At 38.4% G+C, this 23942-nt stretch overlaps 1 protein-coding gene and 1 pseudogene across 9 annotated transcripts in view; one reads left to right on the top strand and one right to left on the bottom strand.

Annotated features, from left to right (window-relative positions):
• Positions 1 to 23942, bottom strand: part of IFT88 (intraflagellar transport 88) — a 132958-nt gene that overhangs the window by 68132 nt on the left and 40884 nt on the right. For all 9 annotated transcript variants that reach the window (XM_058690327.1, XM_058690316.1, XM_058690305.1 and 6 more), the window contains one exon: positions 16189 to 16275. In XM_058690327.1, the coding sequence (XP_058546310.1) occupies positions 16189 to 16275 (87 nt within the window). The remainder of the gene's footprint in view (positions 1 to 16188; positions 16276 to 23942) is intronic.
• LOC131488479 (thymosin beta-4-like) lies at positions 12177 to 12321 on the top strand (annotated as a pseudogene).

Below are 23942 nucleotides of genomic sequence, written 5' to 3' on the forward strand. Positions count from 1 at the left end.
AAAAAAAAAGAAAAAGAAATCCTCTTTGTGGCTTCCCAGGAGAAACAATGAAGATACCTTTGTTGAGACCCTTGGGAACGCTGGTGGAGGGGATTTCAGGATACTAGCAGATGCCTAGGGAGACAGAAATTCCTTCCAGAGATAGGAGAGAATTATGTCATGGAAGATGAGTCTGACCTTGGGATTTCAGCTTGGATAGAAAAAGAGCTTTTTTGAGAATAAACTCTGGGGGGTTTCTGAATGCCCTCCAGGGCAGCTCTTGAGAACTTGTTCTAAACGTCCTGTAGAGAAGTTTCTAAAGCTAAAAGAGTATGGCTAACTCATCAGAGCCCCAAATAGCTGTATTCATCATGTAAAGTCAATTCAAGATCTTCTAAGAGAAGTAAAGACAAAACAAAACAACTCTTTGGACTTAAAAGACACAAAGCTCAACACGTTAGGAAAACTCTCAAAAAAAAAAATGAAGTTCTGATAATAAAGTTATGAATGACTCTGAAAACAAAAAAAACAACACTGATCAATCTACCAGGGATATACCTCTAAATCTTCATGCAACCAATAACATAATTTCAAAATAATATAAAGCAAAGTTAATAATCTAAAAGAAGAAATGTAGAAATCTACAACTGCAGTAAAAAACTTTTAACAGACCCCTCTCAATAGCTAAAAGAATAACCAAACAAAAATCAGTAAGAATAAAATGACAAATTCCTTAAAAATGCACCTGATCCAAAGTGACACAAGAAAGTCAAAATAATCTTATAATTATTAAAAAAGTAGAATCTGTTTAATAAAACCCTCCCTATAAAGACAACTTTGAATGCAGACAGCTTTGCTAGTAAATTCCTCTATTTTTTTAATAAAGAAATAATACCAATCTCATAAACTTTTCCGGGGGGGGGGGGGAACCACATCCAAACTTGTGATATAAAGTCATCTTACCCTTGTTAACAAAGTCAAAGACATTATTTTTTTAAATGTTTTATTTATTTTTGAGAAAGAGAGTGAGTGGGGGAGAGGCAGAGAGAAGGAGAGCAAGACAGAGAATCTGAAGCAGGCTCCATGCTATCAGCACAGAGCCTGATGCAGGGCTCAAACTTATGAGTTGTGAGACAGATCATGACCTGAGCTGAAGTCGGACGCGTAACTGACTGAGCCACCCAGGTACCCCCAGAGACATTATTTTTAAAAATACAAACCTCATCCTTCTCATTAATATGGATGGGAAAATGCTTAGGTACTGATTAGCAAATCAAATCCAGTGATATTTTAAAAGGATAATACATCACAATCAAGTGGAGTTAAATTGATAAGAATTGATAAAAATTCTTAGCCTGACCAGAAACAAAAGTAAAAATTCCTTAATTTGATAGAGTATTTACAAGAATCCAATAGCAAACATCATACATAATGGCAGGTTGTGAAAAGTTTTAACCCTGTGAATTCAGGAAAAAACAAAAATGCCTACTATATCACCACTTCTATTCAGCAATGAACTGGACATCACAGCCAGTGTAATGAAGCAAGAAAACAAACAGAAAGAAGCATAAAGATTGACTAGAAAGAAAGAAAAGTGTCATTATCTGCAGATAGAATAAATGTGTATTTAGATAACCCAAAAGAATCTAGAGATGACTATTTGAAAAAGTAAATTTATTAATAAGGTCAGTGGATAAATATCACTATCTAAAATTCAACTGTATATCTACATACAAGAAATGCACAAGTAGAAAACAAAATTTTAAAACTATGCTGTATGCCATCAGAAACATCAAACGTGTAGGAACAAATGTAACAAAAGACATGCAGATCTCTAGACTTAAAACTAAAAAGTATTTCAAAGAAATTACAAAGACGTAAATAGAGGAATGTACTGTACTTACAGATTTGAAAAGTAAACATCTTAAAGATGTCAGTTCTCTCCAGCCTGATCATTGGATTTCAATAAAATCCCAATTATTTCCCCAGTAGGTCAAGAGAAGTGACAGACAAGCTGCAGACTAAAAGAAATCATTTGAAAAACACTGTCCAGACCTTCGCTAAGCTACTGTGCCGTACTGCTACCTTGGCGTCCATCTTGTTTGGCCACGTGGCCTGTTGGGACCAAAAACTAACACTAGCCTCTAACACAAGTACGTGTCCCAGGCAGCAATCTGTAGAGCACCAAGCAAATCTAAGTTCCTGATAGGACTTCCCCAAAAGTCCTTGTGCTAAACAGTCTCCCCCACCTCCCAAGGCCTTCCCCTTATGCACCCCCTACACAGACCCTCATGGAGCTTCCTGACGCCCCTACTCTTTGGTTTGAATGGACCCATCTGGCCTTATGCCATGAGCCCCAGAACACTCCACCCACAGATGCTAGTAAGGCATGTGCCCCAGGTCCTGCCTCTCTCTGCCTGTATCTGTCTTGACTTCCCTGGGTGGCATTGCCAGGTATGCTGTGTACTTCCTCTAGGGTCTATAACAAACTTACCTCAGTTTCTCATGGTCGAGAATAATATTCCATTGTATGGTTATACCAGTACACAGCAATGAAAATGAACAAACCAGAGCTACATGCAACAACATTGCCAACTGCTATAGAGTAAAAGACACCAGACACAAAACAACAGGCATGGTACGAGTCCACCTATATAATGTTTAAAAGAATGCAAAACTAAATTATAGTGTTTAGGAATGCTTGGTTGTGTGGTTAAAGTATGTAGAAAAGCTAGGAAGTGATTTACCATTTCTCTGGAGACACCTGTCACCCTTCAGAGTGGGAGGGGCAGGGTCTGGGATAGGCTCAGCAGAGCTTCTAAGGTGCTGACTATGTTCTCTTCTTTAAATGTTATTTACCTAAGCTATGTAATGACATAGGTGTTTGCTGTGTGATAAATCACTGAGCTGATGTTATTATTTTGTACAATTTTTATGTGCTTTATATTACACCACAAGGTTAAAAATAATTTTAACCCTATATTAAATGAATTAACAAAATATAGTAAGAATGACAGAATGATATATAATTGAAAAATCCAAATAATGTCAAGACTGAATTTTCCTTTTTCTTTTTTTATTTAAATTTTTAAAAATTAAAAAAAAATTATATATATAGATTCCTCAAGTGGGAGAGGGACAGAGGGAGAAAGAATTTTTAAAATTTTATTTAAATCCAAGTTAGTTAACATATAGTGTAATAATGGTTTCAGGAGTAGAATTTAGTGATTCATCACTTACATATAACACCCACTGCTCACCACAAGTGCCCTTCTTAGTGCCCATCACCCATTTAGCCCATCTGCCCACCAAACACCCCTCCAGCAACCCTCAGTTTGTTCTCTGAATTTAAGACTCTCCTATGGTTTGCCTGTTTTTAACTTATTTTTTCCTTCCCTACCCCTATGTTCATCTGTTTTGTTTCTTAAATTCCACATGAGTGAAATCATATATTACCTTTCTCTAACTTATTCAACTTAGCATAATACACTCTACTTCCAACCATGTTGTTGCAAATAATAAGATTTCATTCTTTTTGATTGCTGAGTAATATTCCATTGCGGGGGTGGGGGTGGTGTGTGTGTGTGTGTGTGTGTGTGTATCACTTCTGTATCCATTCATCAGTCGATGGACATTTGGGCTCTCCACAGGTTGGCTATTATTGATAGTACTGCCATAAACATTGGGGTCTATATGCCCCTTCCAATCAGCATGTTTGTATCCTTTAGATAAACACTACAATGTGCAATTGCTGGGTCATAAGCTAGCTCTATTTTTAACTGTTTTGAGGAACCTTCATATTGTTTTCCAGAATGGCTGCACCAGTTTGCATTCCCACCAGCTGTGCAAAAGTGTTCCCCTTTCTCCGCATCCTCGCTAACATCTGTTGTTTCCCAAGTTGTTAATATTAGCCATTTTGACAGGTGTGAGGTGGTATCTCATTGCAGTTTTTTTTTTTTTTAATTTGTATTTACCTGATGATGAATGATGTTGAGCATCTTTTCATGTACCTGTTAGCCATCTGGATGTGTTCTTTGGAAAAGTGTTCATTCATGTCTTTGGTCCATTTTTCACTGGATTATTTGTTTTTTGGGTTTTGAGTTTGATAAATTCTTTATAGATTTTGGATACTAACCCTTTATCTGATACATCATTTGCAAATATCTTCTCCCATTCCATTGGTTGCCTTTTAGTTTTGTTGATGGTTTCCTTCACCATGCAGAAGCTTTTTATCTTGATGAGGTCCCAGTAGTTCATTTTTGTTTTTGTTTCCCTTGACTTCAGAGATATGTCTAATTAGAAATTGCTGCAGCCAAGGTCAAAGAGGTTGTTGCCTGTTTTCTCCTGTAGGATGATGGTTTCCTGTCTCACATTTGTCTTTTATCGATTTTGAGTTTATTTTTGTGTATGGTGTAAGAAAGTGGTCCAGATTCATTCTTCTGCAGGTCTCTGTCCAGTTTTCCCAACACCATTTGCTGAAGAGACTGTTTCTTCCATTGGATAGTCTTCCCTGCTTGTCAAAGATTAGTTGGCTATAGATGTGTGGGTCCATTTCTGGGTTCTCTATTCTGTTCCATTGATCTCTGCATCTGTTTTTGTGCCAGTACCATACTTTCTTGATGATTACAGGTTTGTAACACAACTTGAAGTCCAACATTGTGATGCCTCCAGCTTTGGTTTTCTTTTTCATCATTACTTTGGCTATTCAGGGTCTTTTCTGGTTCCATACAAATTTTATGATGGTTTGTTCTAGCTCTTGAGGAATGCTGGTATTATTTTGATAGGGATTGCATTGAATATGTAGATTGCTTTGGGTAGCATCAACATTTTAACAGTATTTGTTCTTCTAATCCATGAGCATGGAATGCCTTTCCATTTCTTTATGTCTTCTTTAATTTCTTATATAAGCTTTCTATAGTTTTCAGCATACAGATCTTTTACCTCTTTGGTTATGCTTATTCCTAGGTATTTTATGGGTTTTGGTACAATTGTAAATGAGATCGATTCCTTGATTTCTCTTTCTTCATTATTGGTGTATAGAAATGCAACTGATATCTGTACATAGATTTTATATCCTGCGACTTTGCTGGATTCATGTATCAGTTCTAGAAGTTTTTTGGTGGAGTCTTTTGGGTTTTCCAAAAGGAAAACAGGGTTTTCACTCTGTGAAGAGTGAAAGTTTGACTTTTTCCTTGCTAATCTGTATGCTTTTTCTTTCTTTTTGTCTGATTGCTGAGGCTAGGACTGCCAACACTGTGTTGAACAGTGGTGAGAGTGGACATCCCTGTTGTGTTCCTGATGTTAGGGGGAAAGCTCTCAGTTTTCCCCTTGAGGATGATATTAGCTGTTGGTCTTTTGTACACGGCCTTTAGGATGTTGAGGTATGTTCTTTCTATGACTACTTTCTTGAGGGTTTCTATCAAGAAAAGATGCTGTATTTTGTTAAATGCTTTTTCTGCATCTATCAAGAGGATCATATGATTCTTACCCTTTCTTTTATTAATGTGATATATCACATTGATTTGTGGATATTGAACAAGACTTGCAGCCCAGGAATAAATCCCACTTGATCATGATGAATAATTCTTTAAATGTATTGTTGCATTCGGTTTGCTAGTATCTTGTTGAGAATTTTTGCATCCATGTTCATCACGGAGATTGGTCTGTGGTTTTCCTCTTTAGTGGGGACTTTGGTTTTGGAATCAAGGTAATGCTGGCCTTGAATGAGTTTGGATGTTTTCCTTCCATTTCTATTCTTTGGAACAGCTTCAAAAGAATAGGTGTTAAGTCTTCTTTAAATGTTTGGTAGAATTCCCTGGAAAGCCATCTGGCCCTGGACTCCTGTTTGTTAGGAGATTTTTGATTACTAATTCAATTTCCTCACTGGTTATAGCTCTGTTCAAATTTTCTATTTCTTCCTGATTCAGTTTTGATAGTTTATGTTTCTAAGAATTTTTCCATTTCTTCCAGATTGCTCAATTTGTTGGTATATAATTGTTCATAATATTCTCTTATTATTGTTTGTATTTCTACAGTGTTGGTTGTGATGTCTCTGCTTTCATTCATGATTTTATTTATTTTGGTCCTTTCCTTTTTCTTTTTAATAAATCTGGCTAGGGGTTTATCAATTTTGTTAATTCTTTCAAAGATCCAGATCCTGTTTTCATTGATCTGTTCTGCTGTTTTGTTTTGTTTTTTTTAATATCATTGGTTTCTGCTCTAATCTTTATTATTTCCCTTCTACTGCTGTTTTGGGGCTTTATTTGCTGTTATTTTTCCATTTTCCACCTCCTTTGGGTGTTAAGATTAGGTTGTGTATTTGAGACATTTCTTCCTTCTTTAGGAAGGCCTGGATTGCTATATACTTCCCTCTTATGACTGCCTTTGCTACATCCCAGAGGTTTTGGGCTGTCATGTTTTCATTTTCACTGGCTTCCATGTACTTTTTCATTTCCTCTTTAATTTCTTGGTTAACCCATTCTTTCTTTAGTAAAATGTTCTTTAATCTCAAAGTATTCGTGGTCTTTCCAATTTTTTTCTTGTGATTGATTTCTATAGAAGTTTCATAGTGTTATAGTCTGAAAATATGCAAGGGATGATCTCAATCTTTTTGTACTTGCTGAGGGCTGATTTGTGCCACAGCATGTGATCTATTCTGGAGAATGTTCCATGTACACTTGAAAAGAATGTGTATTCTGATGCTTTGGGATGAAATATTCTGAATGTAAACTGTTAAGTCCATCTGGTCCAGTGTGCCATTCAAAGCCAGTGTTTCCTTGTTGGTTTTCTGCTTAGGTGATCTGTCCATTGCTATAAGTGGAGTGTTAAAGTCCCCTACTATTATGGTATTATTATCAATGAGTTTATGTTTGTGATTAATGGACTTATATGTTTGGGTGTTTCTTTGTTGGGGGCATAGATATTTACAACTGTTAGATCTTACTGGTGGATAGACCCCTTAGTTATATGATATAATGCCCTTCTTCACCTCTTGTTACAGTCGTTGTTTTAAAATCCAGTTTGTCTGGGGGCGCTGAGGTGGCTCGGTTATTTGAGCATCCAACTTTGGCTCAGGTCATGATCTCAGTTTCTGGGTTCGAGCCCTGCATTGGGCTCGCTGCTGTCAGTGCAGAGCCCACTTTGGATCCTCTGTCCCCCCCTCTCTCTGACCTTCCCCACTTGCTCTCTGTCTCTCTCGTAAATAAATAAACATTAAAATCTAGTTTGTCTGATAGAAGTATGGCTACTCCAACTCTCTTTTGATGTCCATTAACATGATAAATGGTTCTCCATCCCCTTACTTTCAATCTTCCAGGTGTCTAAAATGAGTCTCTTGTAGGCAGCATATAGATGGCCCCTTTTTTTTTTAATCCATTCTGATACCCTATGTCTTTTGATTGGAGCATTTAGTCCATTTACATTTAGGGTGATTACTGAAAAATATGAATTTAGTGCCATAGTGTTGCCTATAGAGTTGGAGTTTCTGGTGATGTTCTCCGATCCTTTCTAGTCTTTGTTGCTTTTGCCCTTTTTTGTTTCATTTTGTTTTTTCTCCACTCAAATAGTCCCCCTTAAAATTTCTTGAAGGGCTGGTTTAGTGATCACACACTCCTTTCATTTTTGTTTGTCTGGGAATCTCTTCATCGAGAGAGAGAGTCTTAAGCAGATTCCATGCTCAGTTTGGAGACTGACACGGGGCTCAATCCCACAACCGTGGGATAGTGACCTGAGCTGAAATCATGAGTCAGACGCTCAACCGAAAGAGCCACTCAGGTGCCTTTTTTTTAAATAGCCACATTAATATCATTTTAAAAAGTCTTTAATGTAAATCAGCCTCAAAAAGCTAGGTCTGAATGAATAGAAAAATAATAGTCTTTAAATTTCAAAACTGGTTCCCTTTTACTGAATGATTTAACATAAAATACAAGGAATTGGTTTAACGGGTCCAGGTCTAAGGTGAAACAGAAGACTCTATACTGAGTTCTGTCTTGATGATATAATATAAATATTATTCAAATGGAACAGAAATCCGATAGCTTAAATGTTTCTTTATGTTAATTTCAAGTCCTAAAAATTATCCAGACATTGAGCAGATGTTATTTATATCTTAAGAAGCCTCTTCTTTAGTTTTTTACAAAGAACAAGACATTTGAGGAAAGCAGACACGGAGGAAGTATGACACCCACAAAGAACCATTATGGAATGTTTTCCTACATATGAAACATCTTGTAACCCCAGGCAAAGGCTCTGATGTTGACTCGAAACAGCACAGCCCTGCATTTAAAAATATAGACAGATAAGCAGATAGGTGGAGAGACAGATATGCACATGGGTTCTGTATGTGTATAGCCACATAAAATGTACACTATATGCACCCATGTCCACATATACATGTAGAGTAAAGTTTCTGAAAAATATGATGTAAGCTTTACATCTTTCTTCAAAGTTACTAGAAACATGGGCTTTCATGTAACCTGAGCTTTGGTAAATTTTTTTTTTCAACTGCCAAGTTCTATGTAGGGAAATGAACGCCTACCTAGTTAACACATAAAGAAATAGGACTTAATACATTTTAGGTTATAAACAGAGTCTTTAAAATACCCATGTGTTATAACAAGTGTATTATGAACACTATGTTTGTTGGCAAAAACTAACACTTCTATTAGTTTTCTACTGGAGGATCAATGTCAGCAAAATGGTGGTATAGGAATTTCTAGTGCCTGTATCCTCCCAGAAATATCAATTTTAAGACCTATCCATGCATGAAGATACTTCCACAAGAGCTAAGGATTCTAGGTGAGGGATTACACCACCTGGGTGGAGGTGAGCTATATGAAAAGATAGGATAGATAGAATCACACACCCTCTTTGCCTCTCCTTTGAGCCCAGACAGCTCAGCATGGAGAAAGGGAGGCTTTCTGTGAGAGAAGTTGAGTAAAGTAAGTGTCTGACTTCACCACAGCCTCCAGTCCAGCCTGCCCCAGCACCAGAGTGACTCTCATTGCCCTTAATGGCTCTGGCAGTCTCCTGTGAATCCAGGCCACTGCCCACCCTGGTGCCTATGGGATTCTACATCCTTAGGTGGCTCCTTGGTAGTGCCTGTGAAACCAGGTGGCCCGCTTGCCCCAGTGCCTATCGGCTCTAGTGGCTACAAGTGGCTCCTGCAAACCTAAGGCCCTGGCCCAATGGGCACCAGTAGGCCCCAGTGGTTCCAGGCAACCTCCACGGCCCCAGGTTCCCAGCCAGCTCCCCAGCCAGCTCCCACGAACCCAGGCTCCTGGCACATCCCAGCATCCGCCAGCTCCCAGGCAGCAACTTTGGCCCAATGCTTCCAATCAGCACCTGTAAAGCCAGAGATAGTATGACTAGGCCTAGACACAGGATGACTACTGGGCCCTCAAGCTTTCAAGCCACCTCAGCACCAGGCTAGCTACTAGCCTCAAGCCTCCAGACCATCCCAGCACCGGGTCAACCCTCCTCCGGGAATAAAGGAACTGGCAGCACCATTTCCCTCCACCGGCCCAACATAAACGCACATCCACCCACGGGACTTGCTCACACCGCTGCCTCTATCCCTGCACATTGTGCTTCTGCCAGTGTACCCCTTTCGACAGCCCGCCTTAGTCTGGATGCTGCGGGGCCCCTCCCCCAGATGACCCATGGCACCCAAAGCTTGCCCGCATGCCAGGCCCTCTGCCCTCCGCTGTGCTTCAGCAGATCCGCCCTCTCCAGTACAACTCTTGGCCAGAGCCCATACAGGATGGTGCCACAGGCCTGGTAGTGTGCAAGCAGCCCCTACAGTGGCCAGCACCACTCCAAGGTGACTTCTGCCCCGGAGACTGAGAAAAATAACCACACACACACACCAGTGAGATGGAGGCCCCAGCCGTGGGCTGGCGGCAGACAACTGGTCCAACTGCAGGCCCTGCGAACCGATGAAAGCTTCTCAGGGGACAACACAGGGAAAGCGTCCTGCAGTTTGGTGCTACTGCATCTCTGGCAAATGCTTGTTCTGCCTCAACTGGAGCCCAAGGCCTCTCCAGACTGGCCCACCACACCACCAAGGCAAAGGGAGCCACTGCAGATGACTGGACCGAAGGAGAAAGTGGCTCAGCCACACAGCAGGGCACACGAATCACACACAGGAGACATTCTCTGAAGCACCAGGGTGTCGTAAACAGGGAACACTGCACGGCACGGCTTACGAGACCACTTCTTTACGAGACCAGTACTCTAGGGGTGCCTGGGTGGCTCAATAGGTTCAGTATCTGACTCTTGATTTTGGCTTAGGTCATGATCTCACAGTTTGTGAGACTGATCCCTGCATCAGGCTCTGTGCCGACAGTGCGGAGCCTGCTTGAGATTCTCTCTTTCCCTCGCTCTCTCTTCCTTTCCCCTGCTCTCTCTCTTTCTCTCAAAATAAATAAATAAACATAAAAAAAATAAGGCCAATGCTCTAAAGAACAGGGGACAGCCTGACTTTTCTAACACACTGAAACAGACACAGAGAGACAAACTGAGGAGACAGAGGAGTATGTCCCAAACAAAAGAACAGGAGAATATCACAGCAAGAGACCTAAGTGAAACAGAGGTAAATAATATGCCTGATAGAGAATTTAAAGTAATGATCATAAAGATACTCACTGGACTTGACAGAAGTGGAGGACATAAGTGAGACCCCTAATGATGAGATATAAAAGAATCAATCAGAAATGAAGAATACAATAAATGAAATTAAAAATACATTAGATAGTATAAATAGTAGGCTAGACGAGGCAGAAGAACCAATCACTGCCCCTACAGGATGGAGTAAGTGAAAGTAATCAAGCTGAGCAGATGAGGAAAAAAATTTTTGCAAAAGAAGAACAGACTTAGGCAATTCAGTGATACCATCAAATGTAATAACATGACATGACAGGGATCCCAGAAAGACAAGAGAAAGAAAAGGGGACAGAAAATGTATTTGAAGAAATAGTTGAAAACTTCCCGAATCTGGAGAAGGAAACAGAAATCCAGATCCCCCAACAAAATATAACCAAAGAAGTTCCACGCCAAGACACATAGTAATTAAAATGGCAAAAAGTAGTGAGAAAGGAAAAAATTTAAAAGCAGCAAGAGAAAAGAAGTCAGTCACCTACAAGGGAAAGCCCATAAGGCTGTCAGCAGATTTTTCAACAGAAACTTAGCAGGCCAGAAGGAAGTAGCATGATATATCCAAAGTGCTCAAAGGAAAAAATGTGCACACAAGAACACTAGACCTAGGAAGGCTATCATTCACAATAGAAGGAGAGATAAAGAGTTTCCCAGAAATGTTAAAGGGGACTCTTTGAGTGAAAAGACCATAAGCAAGAATAAGAAAAGTAGGAATCAAAAAAGCAATAAAAACAAGTTCTCTGTAAATATCACTCAAGGGATTCACAAAATAAAGGGACATAAAGTATGCCACCATATACCTAAAATGTAGAGAGGAGAAGAGTAAAGAATGGGTTCTGAGCCTGGATGGCTCAGTCGGTTAAGCATCCAACTCTTGATCTTAGCTTAGGTCATGATCTCACAATTCATGAGATTAAGCCCCACATCAGACTCTGCACTGACAGCATGGAGCCTGCTTGGGATCTCTCTCTCTCCCTCGTTCTCTGCCCCTCCTTGGCTTGCACTCTCTTTCTCTCTCCCCTTCTCAAAATAAATAAATAAACTTAAAAAAAAAAGAATGGGCTCAAATTTAAGTGACCATCAACTTAATACAGACTGCCATATGAACAAGAAGTTATATACATACCTAATGGTAACCACAAGTCAAAACTACTAACAGATATACAGAAAATAAAGAGAAGAAGTCCAAGTATATGACTAAAGAAAGCCAAGTAATCATGAAAGAAGAGAGCAAGAGAAGAAAGGAATGGAGAAAAACTGTAAAAACAACCATAAAACATGTAACAAAATGGCAATAAATACATATGTATCAATAATGACTTTGAATGTAAACAGGCTAAACACTCCAATCAAAAGACAAAGTGTGATGGAGTGAATGAGAAAACAAGACCTACCTGGACATTACACGGATCCCAGACCTACACTGCCTAGAAAGAGCCTCATTTCAGACCTAAAGACACATGTGGATTGAAAGTGAAGGGATGCACACTCAGTGGCAGCCACTGTGGAGACTGGACTTTGCTCGTTCGTGCACCTTGCTCAGCCTCTCTGCAACCATGTCTGACAAACCCAGTATGACTGAGATTGAGAAATTCAATAAGTCAAAATTGAAGAAGATAAATGCAAGAGAAAACTCCACAGCCTTCAAAAGAAACAGCTAAACAGGAGACGCTAGCAGGTGAATCATGAGGCATGCACCACCAATATGCACTGTGCATTCCACAAGCACTGACTTCTTATTTTACTTCTTTTAGCTGTTTAACTTTGTAAAATACAAAGAGGTCGGATCAAGTTTAAATGACTGTGTTGCCCTTTCCACATCAAAGAAGAGAACTACCGACAATGAAGGCCATGCCTGCCTCTCCCATCTATCTGGCTAGCAGGGAAGGAAAAGAGTTTGCATTCTGGTAAGGAAGAAGCTGTGTAAAACAACAGTGAAATCTAGGGCATAAATCAAGGTGGTCCAAGGAATCCTGCAGGCTGTAAAATGTAGTTTAATCAGAGTGCCATTTTTTTTGCTCAAATGATTTTAATTACTGGAATGCACAATTTTTTAAATACGCAAATAAAAAGTTTCAAAACCTGAAAAGAAAAAAAAAAAAGAAGTGAAGAGATAGAGAAGAAGCATTTATCACTCAAATAGATGTGAAAAGAAAGCCCGGATAGCAATACTATTTATATCGGACAAAACAGATTTTAAAACAAAGATTGAAACAAAACACAAACAAGTACACTAAATAATCAATAAGGGGACAATCCAATAAGAAGATATAACAATTGTAGGGGCTCCTGGGTGGCTCAGTCGGTTAAGCAACTGACTTCGGCTCAGGTCATGATCTCATGGTCCGTGAGTTTGAGCCCCGTGTCAGGCTCTGTGCTGACAGATCAGAGCCTGGGGCCTGCTTCAGATTCTGTGTCTCCCTCTCTCTCTGACCCTCCTTCGTTCATGTTCTGTCTCTCTCTGTCTCAAAAATAAATAAACATTAAAACAAAAATTAAAAAAAAAAAGATATAACAATTGTAAATATTTAGGCACCCAATGTAGAAGTACCCGAATACATAAAACAGTTAATAACAAACATAAAAAAGAAATAATTGATAGTAATTACATCAACAGACAGATCATCTAAACAGAAAATCAACAAGGAAACAATGGCTTTGAATGACACACTGGACCAGATGGACTTAACAGATATATTCATCCTATAACAGCAGAACACACATTCTTTTCAAGTGACCTGGAACATATTCTGCAACAGATCACATCTTACGCCATAAAACAGGTCTCCACAAATGCAAAAAGATCAAAGTCATTCCATGCATCTTTTCTGACCACAGTGCTATGAAATTAGAAATCAACCACAAGAAAAAAAATCTGGAAAGAACACAAATACATGCAGGTTAAATAACATGCTACTAAACAGTGAATAGGTCAAACAAGAAATCAAAGAGGAAATCAAAAACTACAGGGAGATAAATAAAAATGAAAACAAAATGATCCAAAATTTTTGGGATGAAGCAACAGAAGTTTATAAAGGGAAGTTTATAGGAATACAGACCTACCTGAAGAAAAATCTCAAATAAGCAACCTAACCTTACACCTAAAGGAGCCAAAAAAATAACAACAAACAACACCCAAAACCAGAAGAAGAAAGGAAATAATAAAGGTTAGAGCAGAAATAAATGAAATAGAAACTAAAAAAAACAAAACAAAAAAATGCACATACACACACACACAAACAATAGAACAGTTCAATGAAACTAGGAGCTAGTTCTTTGAAAAGATCAATAAAACTGATAAACCTTTAGCCAGACTCCTGAGGAAAAAAAAAAAGAGTACTCAAACAAATTCAGAAATGATAAAGGAGAAATAACAACCCAATACCATAGAACTACAAAGGATTAAGAGAATATTATGAAAAATCATATGCCAACAAGTTGGACAACCTAAAAGAAATGGATAAATTCATAGAAACCTGCACCTCCCAAAACCGAATCAGGAAGAAACAAAATTTGAACAGCCCAATTACCAGCAAACAAAACTGAATCAGTAATCAAAAAACTCCCAACAAACAAAGGTTCTGGACCAGATGGCTTCACGGGTGAATTCTACCAAACATTTAAAGAAGAGTTAATATCTATCCTTATCACCAACATCTATTCCAAAAAATAGAAGATGAAGGAAAATTTCCAAATTTGTTCTATGAGGTCTGCATTACCCTGATATCAAAACCAGATAAAGACATCACAAAAAAAGAGAAGTACAGGCCGATACCTCTGATGAATATAGATGCAAAAATCTTCAGCAAGATATTAGCAAACCCAATCCAACAACACAGTAAAAAATCATTTAGGATGCCTGGGTGGCTCAGTTAAGCGTCTGACTTCAGTTCAGGTCATGATCTTGAAGTTCGTGGGTTCAAGACCCACAATGGGCTCTGTGCCCACAGCTCGGAGCCTGGAGCCTGAAGCCTGCTTCAGATTCTGTGCCTCCCTTTCTCTCTCTCTCAAAAATAAATAAACATTAAAAAAAAAAATCATTCATCATGTTCAAGTGGAATGTATTCCTGGGTTGCAAGGATGGTTCAATATTTGCAAATCAATCAACATGATACATCACATCAAAAAGAGAAAGGATAAAAACCATGCAATCATTTCAATAGATGCAGAAAAAGCAGAGAGAAATGACCGTAATCCCCAAGATGACATTTAACACCAGGCCAGGACAGTAACCATCATACAGAAAATGGAGCAGAGAGAGAGAGATTCTGTAAGGGAGAACTCCCAAGAAAAACCCAAGTCCTCAACAGAAACAAACAATGCAAAAAAAGAGAGCCAGGCAACTGGAAATACCAATAAAAACAAAACATCATGGATCACCTGTGAAGCCTCCAGTACAAATTAAACCAGGAAGACAATGTATTCCGAGGAATCAAATGGACTCCAAGTAAGAAACAGAATGGGTAAACATCTAAGAGATGATAAAAATATGCAGAAAGCATAAGTTACATCTAGGAAGGAAAAACATGAAAAGTAATTAGAAAACTAAAAAACAAAACCCAAGCTCACAGATACAGAGAACAGTCTGGTGGTTGCCAGGGTGGAAGTAGGAAGAGGGTGAAATGGATGAAGGGGCTCAACAGGTACAAATCTCTAGTTTATAAGATAAAGTAAGACATGGGATATAACACATAGCATAGTGATCATGGTTAATAATACAGTACTGCATGTTTGAAAGTTACTACTAAGATAGATCTCAAAAGTTCTCATCGTAAGAAAAAAAATCGTAATTATGTACAGTGACAAATGTTAACCAGACTTATTGTGATCATTTTGCAATACACACAAATTTCAAATCATTATGTTATATACCTGAAACTGATGTAATGTTACATGTAAATTATATCACAATTAAAATAAAACAGAAAGCAAGCAAGCTAAGACAGTAATACTTCTGTACTTGACTCTGTAACTAGGTACATGTATCTTGAATTTTTAAAATTCTCTAAGACACAATATAGAAGAGGTCACAGACTGAGTCCATGATTGCTTGAAAGAACACAGAAAAAAGTTCCATGAGGGGTAACTTTGGGTTCAAAAGAAAGATGTTCTACCCCTTAAAGATGTCCAGAAATGAAACAAATGAGTTGAATACCAGAAGACTCCAAGCAGAGATTAAATGGCTACCTATATGGGATGCTACAAAGGGATTCTTGTACTGGGTGGAAGATTCACTACTCATTCAGCAAATGATCTAAGACTTTTCCAACTCTTCACTTCTATTTACAAAACAGGTTACACCAGGAGACAACCCCTTTACATGTGAGAGCTATTCCTCAGGATAGAAAGTTTTACTTAAGAAATGACATGCGCAATAAGGAAAACTTTTGCTTTTAGAATGCCCTATATAGATTTTGTCATATAATATTATTTGCCTGATAAGTAGAAATAAACATTCATAATTACTCACCCTTCTAATAAAATTTTAAAATCAATAAAAGTATGTATTATAAAAACAACATAGCATCCAGTTATACTGAATTTCTTCTCTCTTACCAATCATAACCTACAGCAAAAGATGTTTCAATTACAGGAGCAATGAGTTTTGCAGCTGTCATGATGTATTTTTCTGCCATAGCTTTCCTGTATCAAAGAAACAAAAAAGTATTATTTAGAAACATGGTATAGAAAGCTTGGATTTTTTTAAGTATAAACATTGTCTTTAGTCTTGTATAAAGTTGTCTTTAGTCAAAGCTAACATACCATCAAAGTCTACTAGATGGTGGACAGCTATACTAGAAATCTGTCCATAAGTCAGGTTGACAACCATGGCTAGGAAATGGGACTAGCAAGGCATGACTGCCTTCTGGACCAAATTTAACTTTTTTTTTAATTAAAAAAATTTTTTTGAATGTTTATTTATTTTTGAGAGAAAGAGAGACAGAGCACGAGCGGGGGAGGGGCAGAGAGGGGGACACAGAATCCGAAGCAGGCTCCAGGCTCTGAGCTGTCAGCACAGAGCCCGATGCAGGGCTCGAACTCACCAGCCGTGAGATCATGACCTGAGCCGAAGTCGGATGCTCAACCGGCTGAGCCACCCAGGCGCCCCAACTCTTTCTTTTTTTTCAATGCATGCCGACAAATCAAAAAGAAACACTGGAGAAACACAAAGCTCTGCAGCTGAAGCTATATGACTGCACTGTCCATGGACATGAAAGGAGAGGGTAAAAATGACCACTGAAGAACAGTGTGTACGGTAAATGGTAAAACTGAATTACTACATGTCTCCATAGATTTGTCTAATCTGTACCTTTCATATAAATGGAATCATAGATATACAGTCTTTTGTGACTGCCTCCTTTATTTATCATGTTTTCAGGGTTCGTGTTTATTGTAGCATGTATTGGTCCTTCATTTCTTTTTGTGGCCAAATAATATTCCATTATATGGATAGACTATATATTCTTTATCCATTTAACAGTTGTGGACATTGGGTTGTTTCTACTTTTTGGATATTATAAATGCTGCTTCTATGAACATTTGTGTGAAGTTACTGTGTGAATGTATGCTCTAATCACCTAAGAAGAGAAACTGCTGGGTTAAGTATGAGGAACTTTTGCTGAAGAACCTTTGCAGGAACTTCCAAACTGTTTTCCAAAGCGGCTGTAGCATTTTACATTCCTGCCACCAGCATGCAAGATTTCCATTTCTCCACATCCTCACCAACATGTGCTATTATCTGTCTTTTGATTACAGTCATACAAGTGGGTATGAATTGGTACCTGGTTGAGGTTTTGAATTGCTTTTTCCTAAGTATAGAAGTTAACACATCTTTTCAAGTGCTTACTGGGCATTTGCATACCTCGTTTGAAGAAATGTCTACTCAGATCCTTTGTATGTTTTTAATTGGGTTATTGGCCTTTTTATTATTGAGTTAGAAGAGTTCTTTTTATATTGGAGAAGTAAGTCCCTTCTTGGATACATGGTTTGCAAAAATTTTCTCCCATTCAGTGGGCTTTCACTTTCTTGATGGTGTCCATTGAAGAACAAAAGTTTTAATTGTGATGAAGTCCAATTTACCTATTTTTTTTTTCCTTTTGGTGTGCTTTTGGTGTCGTATCTAAGAAGTCACTGCCTAACACAAGATCAGTAATAATTACTTGTTTTTTCCTAACAGTTCTAGCTCTTATAGTTAGGTCTATGATCTATTTTAAAGTAATTTTTGTGTATGGTGTGAGAGAGGCACAACTTCATTCTCTCCCATGAGGATATTCAATTGTCCCAGCACCATTCGTTGAAAAGACTATCTTTTCCCCCATCAAATTGTCCTGGCACTTTTGTTAATTATAAATACAAGAGCTTATTTCTGGACTCTCAATTCTATCCTGATTTCTATGTCTATCTTTATGCTAACTAGCATAAAGTACTACCACGCTTGATTGGGGTAGCTTTGTAGTATAAGCCCTCCAACTTGGCTCTTCATTTTTCAACCTGTTTTGAATAGTTTGGATCCGTTATATTTCCATACGAGTTTTAGGATTAACTTGTCACTTTCTAAAAACCAATGCTCGGATTTTGACATGGATTACACTGCATCTATAAAATAATTTGGGGAGGACTGCCATCATAACATTAAGTGCCTACCCACAAAAATGGGAGGTCTTCCCATTGACCTAGCATATCCTTCAACAAAGTCTTATAGTTTTCAGAGTATAAATTTTACATTTCATTTGTTAATATTATTCCTAATTATTTTTTATGCTACTGTAAATGCAATGACGAGTTTAATTTTGGATACTTCACTGGTAGTATATAGTATTGATGCTTATATTTTGATCTCTTACTCTGCAAGCTTGCTGAACCTACTAGTTGTAATTGTTTTTTAGTGGATTCTAAAATTTTATGTAGGATATTCCATGTATAAGATCATGTGGTCTCTAAACAGACATAGTTTTACTTTTCTTTCCAATCTGGATGTCTCTTACTTCATTTTCTTGCCTAATTTCCATAGTTAGAACCCCTAGTGCAATGCTGAATAGAATTGGTAAGAGTGAATAATATCTTGTTTCTGTTTCCTTATCTTGTTTCTGATCTAAGGGGGAAAGCATTTAGTCTTTCACCATTAAATATTATGTCAAACTGTGGGTTCTTCATAAATGTCCTTTATCAGATTGAGGAACTTCCTTTCTACTTCTAGCCTCTTGAGGTTTGTTTTGTTTGTTTAGCATCAAAGCACACTAGATTTTATCAAAAACATTTTTAAAATTTGTTTAAATTCAAGTTAGTCAACATACTGTGTAGTATTGGTTTCAGGAGTAGAATTTAGTGATTCATCACTTACATACGACACCCAGTACTCATCCAAACAAGTGTCCTCCTTAATGCCCATCACCCATTTAGCCCAGCCCCCCCACCCACCCTCTAGCAACCCTCAGTTTGTTTTTAAGAGTCTCTAAAGGTTTGCCTCCTTCTGTTTTTTTTGTTTTTTTTTTTAAGTTTATTTCTTTTGAGAGATTGAGGGAGTGAGAGCGCATGCACAAGCAGGGGACGGGCAGCAAGAGGGAGAAGGAGAGAATCCCAAGCAGGGATTCCCAATGAAGGGCTTGAACTCACAAGCCATGAGATTATAACCCGAGTGGAAATCAAGAGTCGGACGCTCAACCGACTGAGCCACCCAGGCGCTCCTCTGTTTTTATTTTTCCTTCCCTTCACTTCTGTTTACCTGTTTTATTTCCTAAATTCCACACAAATGAAATCATATTTGTCTTTCTTTGACTGACTTATTTTGCTTGGCATAATACACTCTAGTTCCATCCACATTGCTGCAAATGGCAAGATTTCACTCTTTTTTATCTTCTTTATCCGTTCTTCAGTCGATAAACATTGGGTTCTTTCCATACTTTGGCTAATTGTTGATAGCACTGCTATAAACACTGGGGTGCAGGTGCCCCTTCAAATCAGCATTTCTGTATCCTTTAGATAAATGCCTAGTAGTGCAATTGCTACCCTAAGGGGCAGTTCTACTTCACATTTTTTGAGGAACCTCCATACTGTTTTCCAGAGTGGCTGCACCAATTTGCATTCCCACCAACAGCACAAAAGTGTTCCCCTTTCTCTGCATCCTCACCAACATCTGTTATTTCCTGAGTTAATTTTAGCCATTCTCACAGGTGTGAAGTGGCATCTCATTGGGGTTTTGATTTGTGTTTCCCTGATGATGAGTGATCTTGAGCATCTTTTCATGTGTTTGTTAGCCATCTGGACGTCTTCTTTGGAAAAGTGTTCATTCGTGTCTTTGGTTCATTTCTTGACGGGATTATTTGTTTTTTGGGTGTTGAGTTTGGTAAGTTCTTTATAGATTTTTGATACTAACCCTGTATCTGGTGTGTCTAATATCTTCTCCCATATTCTTGCTAATATCTTCTTCCATTCCGTCAGTTGCCTTTTAGTTTTGTTGGTTTCCTTCACTGTGCAGAAGCTTTTTTAACTTTTTAAAAATTTATTTGAAGAGAGAGAGAGAGAGAGAGAGAGTTTGTACACATATGGAGGAGAGGCAGAGAGAAAGAGAGAGAATCCCAAGCAGGCTCAGTGTTGTCAGCACAGGATCCCATGTAAGGCTTGATCTCACAACTGTGAGATCATGACCTGAGCAGAAACCAAGAGTCGGATGTTTAACTGAATGAGCCACCCAGGTGCCTCCAGAAGCTTTTTATCTTGATGAGGCCCCAGTAGTTCATTTTCCCTTGCCTCCAGAGACAGGTCTAGTAGAAGTTGCTGCAGCCAAAGTCAAAGAGGTTGTTGCCTTGTTTTCTCCTGTAGGATTTTGATGGTTTCCTGTCTCACATTTAGGTCTTTCATCCATTTTAAATTTATTTTTGTCTATGGTGTAAGAAAGTGGTCCAGATTCATTCTTCTGCAGGTCGCTGTCCAGTTTTCCCAACATCATTTGCTGAAGATACTCCACCGGATATTCTTTCCTGCTTTGTCAAAGATTAATTGGCCATACATTGTGGTCCATTTCTGGGTTCTCTATTCTGTTCCACTGACCTATATGCATCTGTTTTTGTGCCAGTACCATACTGTCTTGATTACAGGTTTGTAATGCAATTTGAAGTCCAGAATTGTGATGCCTCCAGTTTGCGTTTTCTTTTTCAACATAACTTTGGCTATTTGGTGTCTTTTTGGTTCCATACAAATTTTAGGTTTGTTCTAGCTACGTGAAGAATGCTGGTGTTTCTGTGACAGGGATTGCATTGAATGTGTAGATTGCATTTGGTAGTATAGACAATTTAACAATATTTGTTCTTCCAATCCATGAGCATGGGATGTTTCCCCATTTCTTTGTGTCTTCTTTAATTTCTTATACAAGCTTTCTATAGTTTTTAGTGTGCAGATCTTTTACCTCTTTGGTTAGGTTTATTCCTAGGTATTCTATGGCTTTTGGTGCAATTGTAAATGGGATCGATTCCTTGGTTTCTCTTTCTGCTGCTTCATTATTGGTGTACAGAAATGCAACTGATTTTCATACGTTGATTTTATATTCTGCAATTTTGCTGAATTCATGTCTGAATTCTAGGAGTCTTTTGGGTTTTCCACATAGAGTATCATGTCATCTGTCAAGAGTGAAAGTTTAACTTCTTTCTTGCCGATTTGTATGCCTTTTCTTTTTGTTGTCTGATTGCCGAGGCTAGGACTTCCAGGACTATGTTAAACAACAGTGGTGACAGCAGACATCCTTGTTGTGTTCCTGACCTGAGGGGGTAAGCTATCAGTTCTTCCCTACTGAGGGTATTATCTGAGGGTCTTTCATATATAGGCGTTAGAATGTTGAGATATATTCCTTCTATCCCTACCTTCTTGAGGGTTTTTATCCAGAATGGATGCTGTATTTTGTCAAATGCTTTTTCTGCATCTACTGAGAGGATCATATGGTTCTTATCCTTTCTTTTATTAATGTGGTATATCACATTTATTGATTTGGAAATATTGAACCAGCCCTGTAGCCCAGGAATAAATCCCACATGATCTTTTTCTTTGGTTTAAACTGAGATGATGATGTGGTTTTGTCCTCTATTCTATTGACATCCTTTATTATACTCATTGTTTTTTAGATCTGTTGTTTCCTTTTTTTTTTTTTTTTTGTCTTATTTTGGTATCAGGGGAATACTAGCCCCATAAAATGAACTATCTTCTGGAAGAAACTGTATAGAACTGATGTTAATTCCTAGAACTCCCTAGTAAAACCATATGGGCCTGGAGATCTCTTTTTGGGGTGTTTCAAAATTACAAATTAAATCACATTAGGTGAGTTGTGGTCATTTGTGTCTTCCCAGAGAGTGGTCCCATTCTGTCCAAGCTGTCAACTTTATGGGTACAGGGTTGCTTGTAGTATTCCCTTATTATCTTTTTTGGTGTCTGCTAAGTCTGTAGAGATAGCTCCTGTTTTGTTCCTGATACTGGTAATTTGTGTCTTCTCTATTTTTTGTCAGTTTTGCTGTAAGTTTCTCAATTTTATTGATCTATTCAAAGAATCAGCTCTGTGTTTCATTGATATTCCTTTTTTTCAATGTTAATGATTTCTGTTATTATTTCTTCCTTTGGCTGATTTTGCTTTTCTTTTTCTAGTTTATTAATCTGACAGCTTAGAGTATTAATTTAAGCCTTTTCCACTATCATTCTAATTGCTTTCCCTTATGTGTTGTTTTTCTTTGTCTTCTTTCAAGCCTTTTTATCTTTAATTTTCAGAAGTTTAATCATAATGTATCTTCACATGGATTTCCTTGGGTTTACTCTTTTTGGTATTAATCATTTTTTTGTATTGTATATTTATTCTCTCGTCAAATTTGGGGAATTTTATCAGCCACTATTTCTTTTTTTTTTATTTTTTTAAATTTTTTTTTCAACGTTTTTTATTTATTTTTGGGACAGAGAGAGACAGAGCATGAACGGGGGAGGGGCAGAGAGAGAGGGAGACACAGAATCGGAAACAGGCTCCAGGCTCCGAGCCATCAGCCCAGAGCCTGACGCGGGGCTCGAACTCACGGACCGCGAGATCGTGACCTGGCTGAAGTCGGACGCTTAACCGACTGCGCCCCCCAGGTGCCCCTATCAGCCACTATTTCTTTAGCCCAATCTCTTTCTCCTCTCCATCCAAGACACAGATACTGCGAATGGCAAGTCTTTTGTTATAGTCCCAGATATCACTTAGGCTCTCTTCATTTCTGGTTTTTAGTCTATTTTCTCTCTGTTGTTCAGACTGGGTAATTTCCATTTTTCATCTTCCAGTTCACTGAATCTTTCCATTTCCCCTTTATTTTCCTGTGGAGCCCATCCACTAGGCTTTTTATTTGAATTATTGTATTTTTCAAAAAAGTTAAAATTTTCCATTTGGTGCTTCTTTATATTTCCAGAGACTTCTTTTCTGAGGGTTTTTACTTTTAAATTTGCTTTAAGCATGCTCATAGTTGCTTGCTGAAGCATTTGTATCACGTTTGCTTTGCCAGATAATTCTAACATCTTTGTCCTAATAATATTGGCATCTATTGATTAGATTTTTCATTCATTTGGTTTGAAATCATCCTACTTCCTTATGATGAGTGATTCTTGATCAAAACTTGGACATTACATGGAGCGCATGGGTGGCTCAGTCAGGTAAGTATCCAACTTTGGCTCAAGTTACGATCTTGTGCTTTTGTGAATTCGAGCCCCACATCAGGCTCTCTGCTGTCAGTGTGAAGCCCGCTTCAGATCCTCTGTCTCTCTCTGCCTCTCCCCTACTCACACTCTCGGTCTCTCTCAAAAATTAAAACATTAAAAAAAAGCTTGGATATTTCTACAGTATAATACTCTGAATTTTTATTTAAGTCTGTTTTAGCTGTTTTCTTGACACTGCTCTAGCAGGGGGAGAAGAGACACCACCTTATGAGTGCCAGATAATAGATGTCCAGGTTTCCCCACACGGCCTTTTTTGATACTCGAGGCAGGAAGAAGTCTTTGTTTCTGCTGGATGGGGTAGGAGTTCCTGTTTCTACCACGGTCCCTATTGACACCATAGTGGGGTGGCCTTGTTACCACTAAGTGATGATGAAAGTTTTGATTCTCCACCATTTTCTCTGATACCAGAGAGAGGGGAAGGAGTGCTTCATTACTCTGATGGAGTAGAATTCCAGGCTCCCCATGTGCTATCTGCTGAAACCAAAGACTGCTGGGACTCATTAAGGGTCTGTGGAGATTAAAGTCCTGGCTCCCTACCTGGTCTTTTGGGATATGGAGTGTCTCCTTACAGCCTTTTCAGAGTGGGAAGCCAGGCT

The sequence above is a fragment of the Neofelis nebulosa genome, chromosome 1, assembly GCF_028018385.1.
Source record: "Neofelis nebulosa isolate mNeoNeb1 chromosome 1, mNeoNeb1.pri, whole genome shotgun sequence".
NCBI classification, from domain to species: Eukaryota; Metazoa; Chordata; class Mammalia; order Carnivora; family Felidae; genus Neofelis; species Neofelis nebulosa.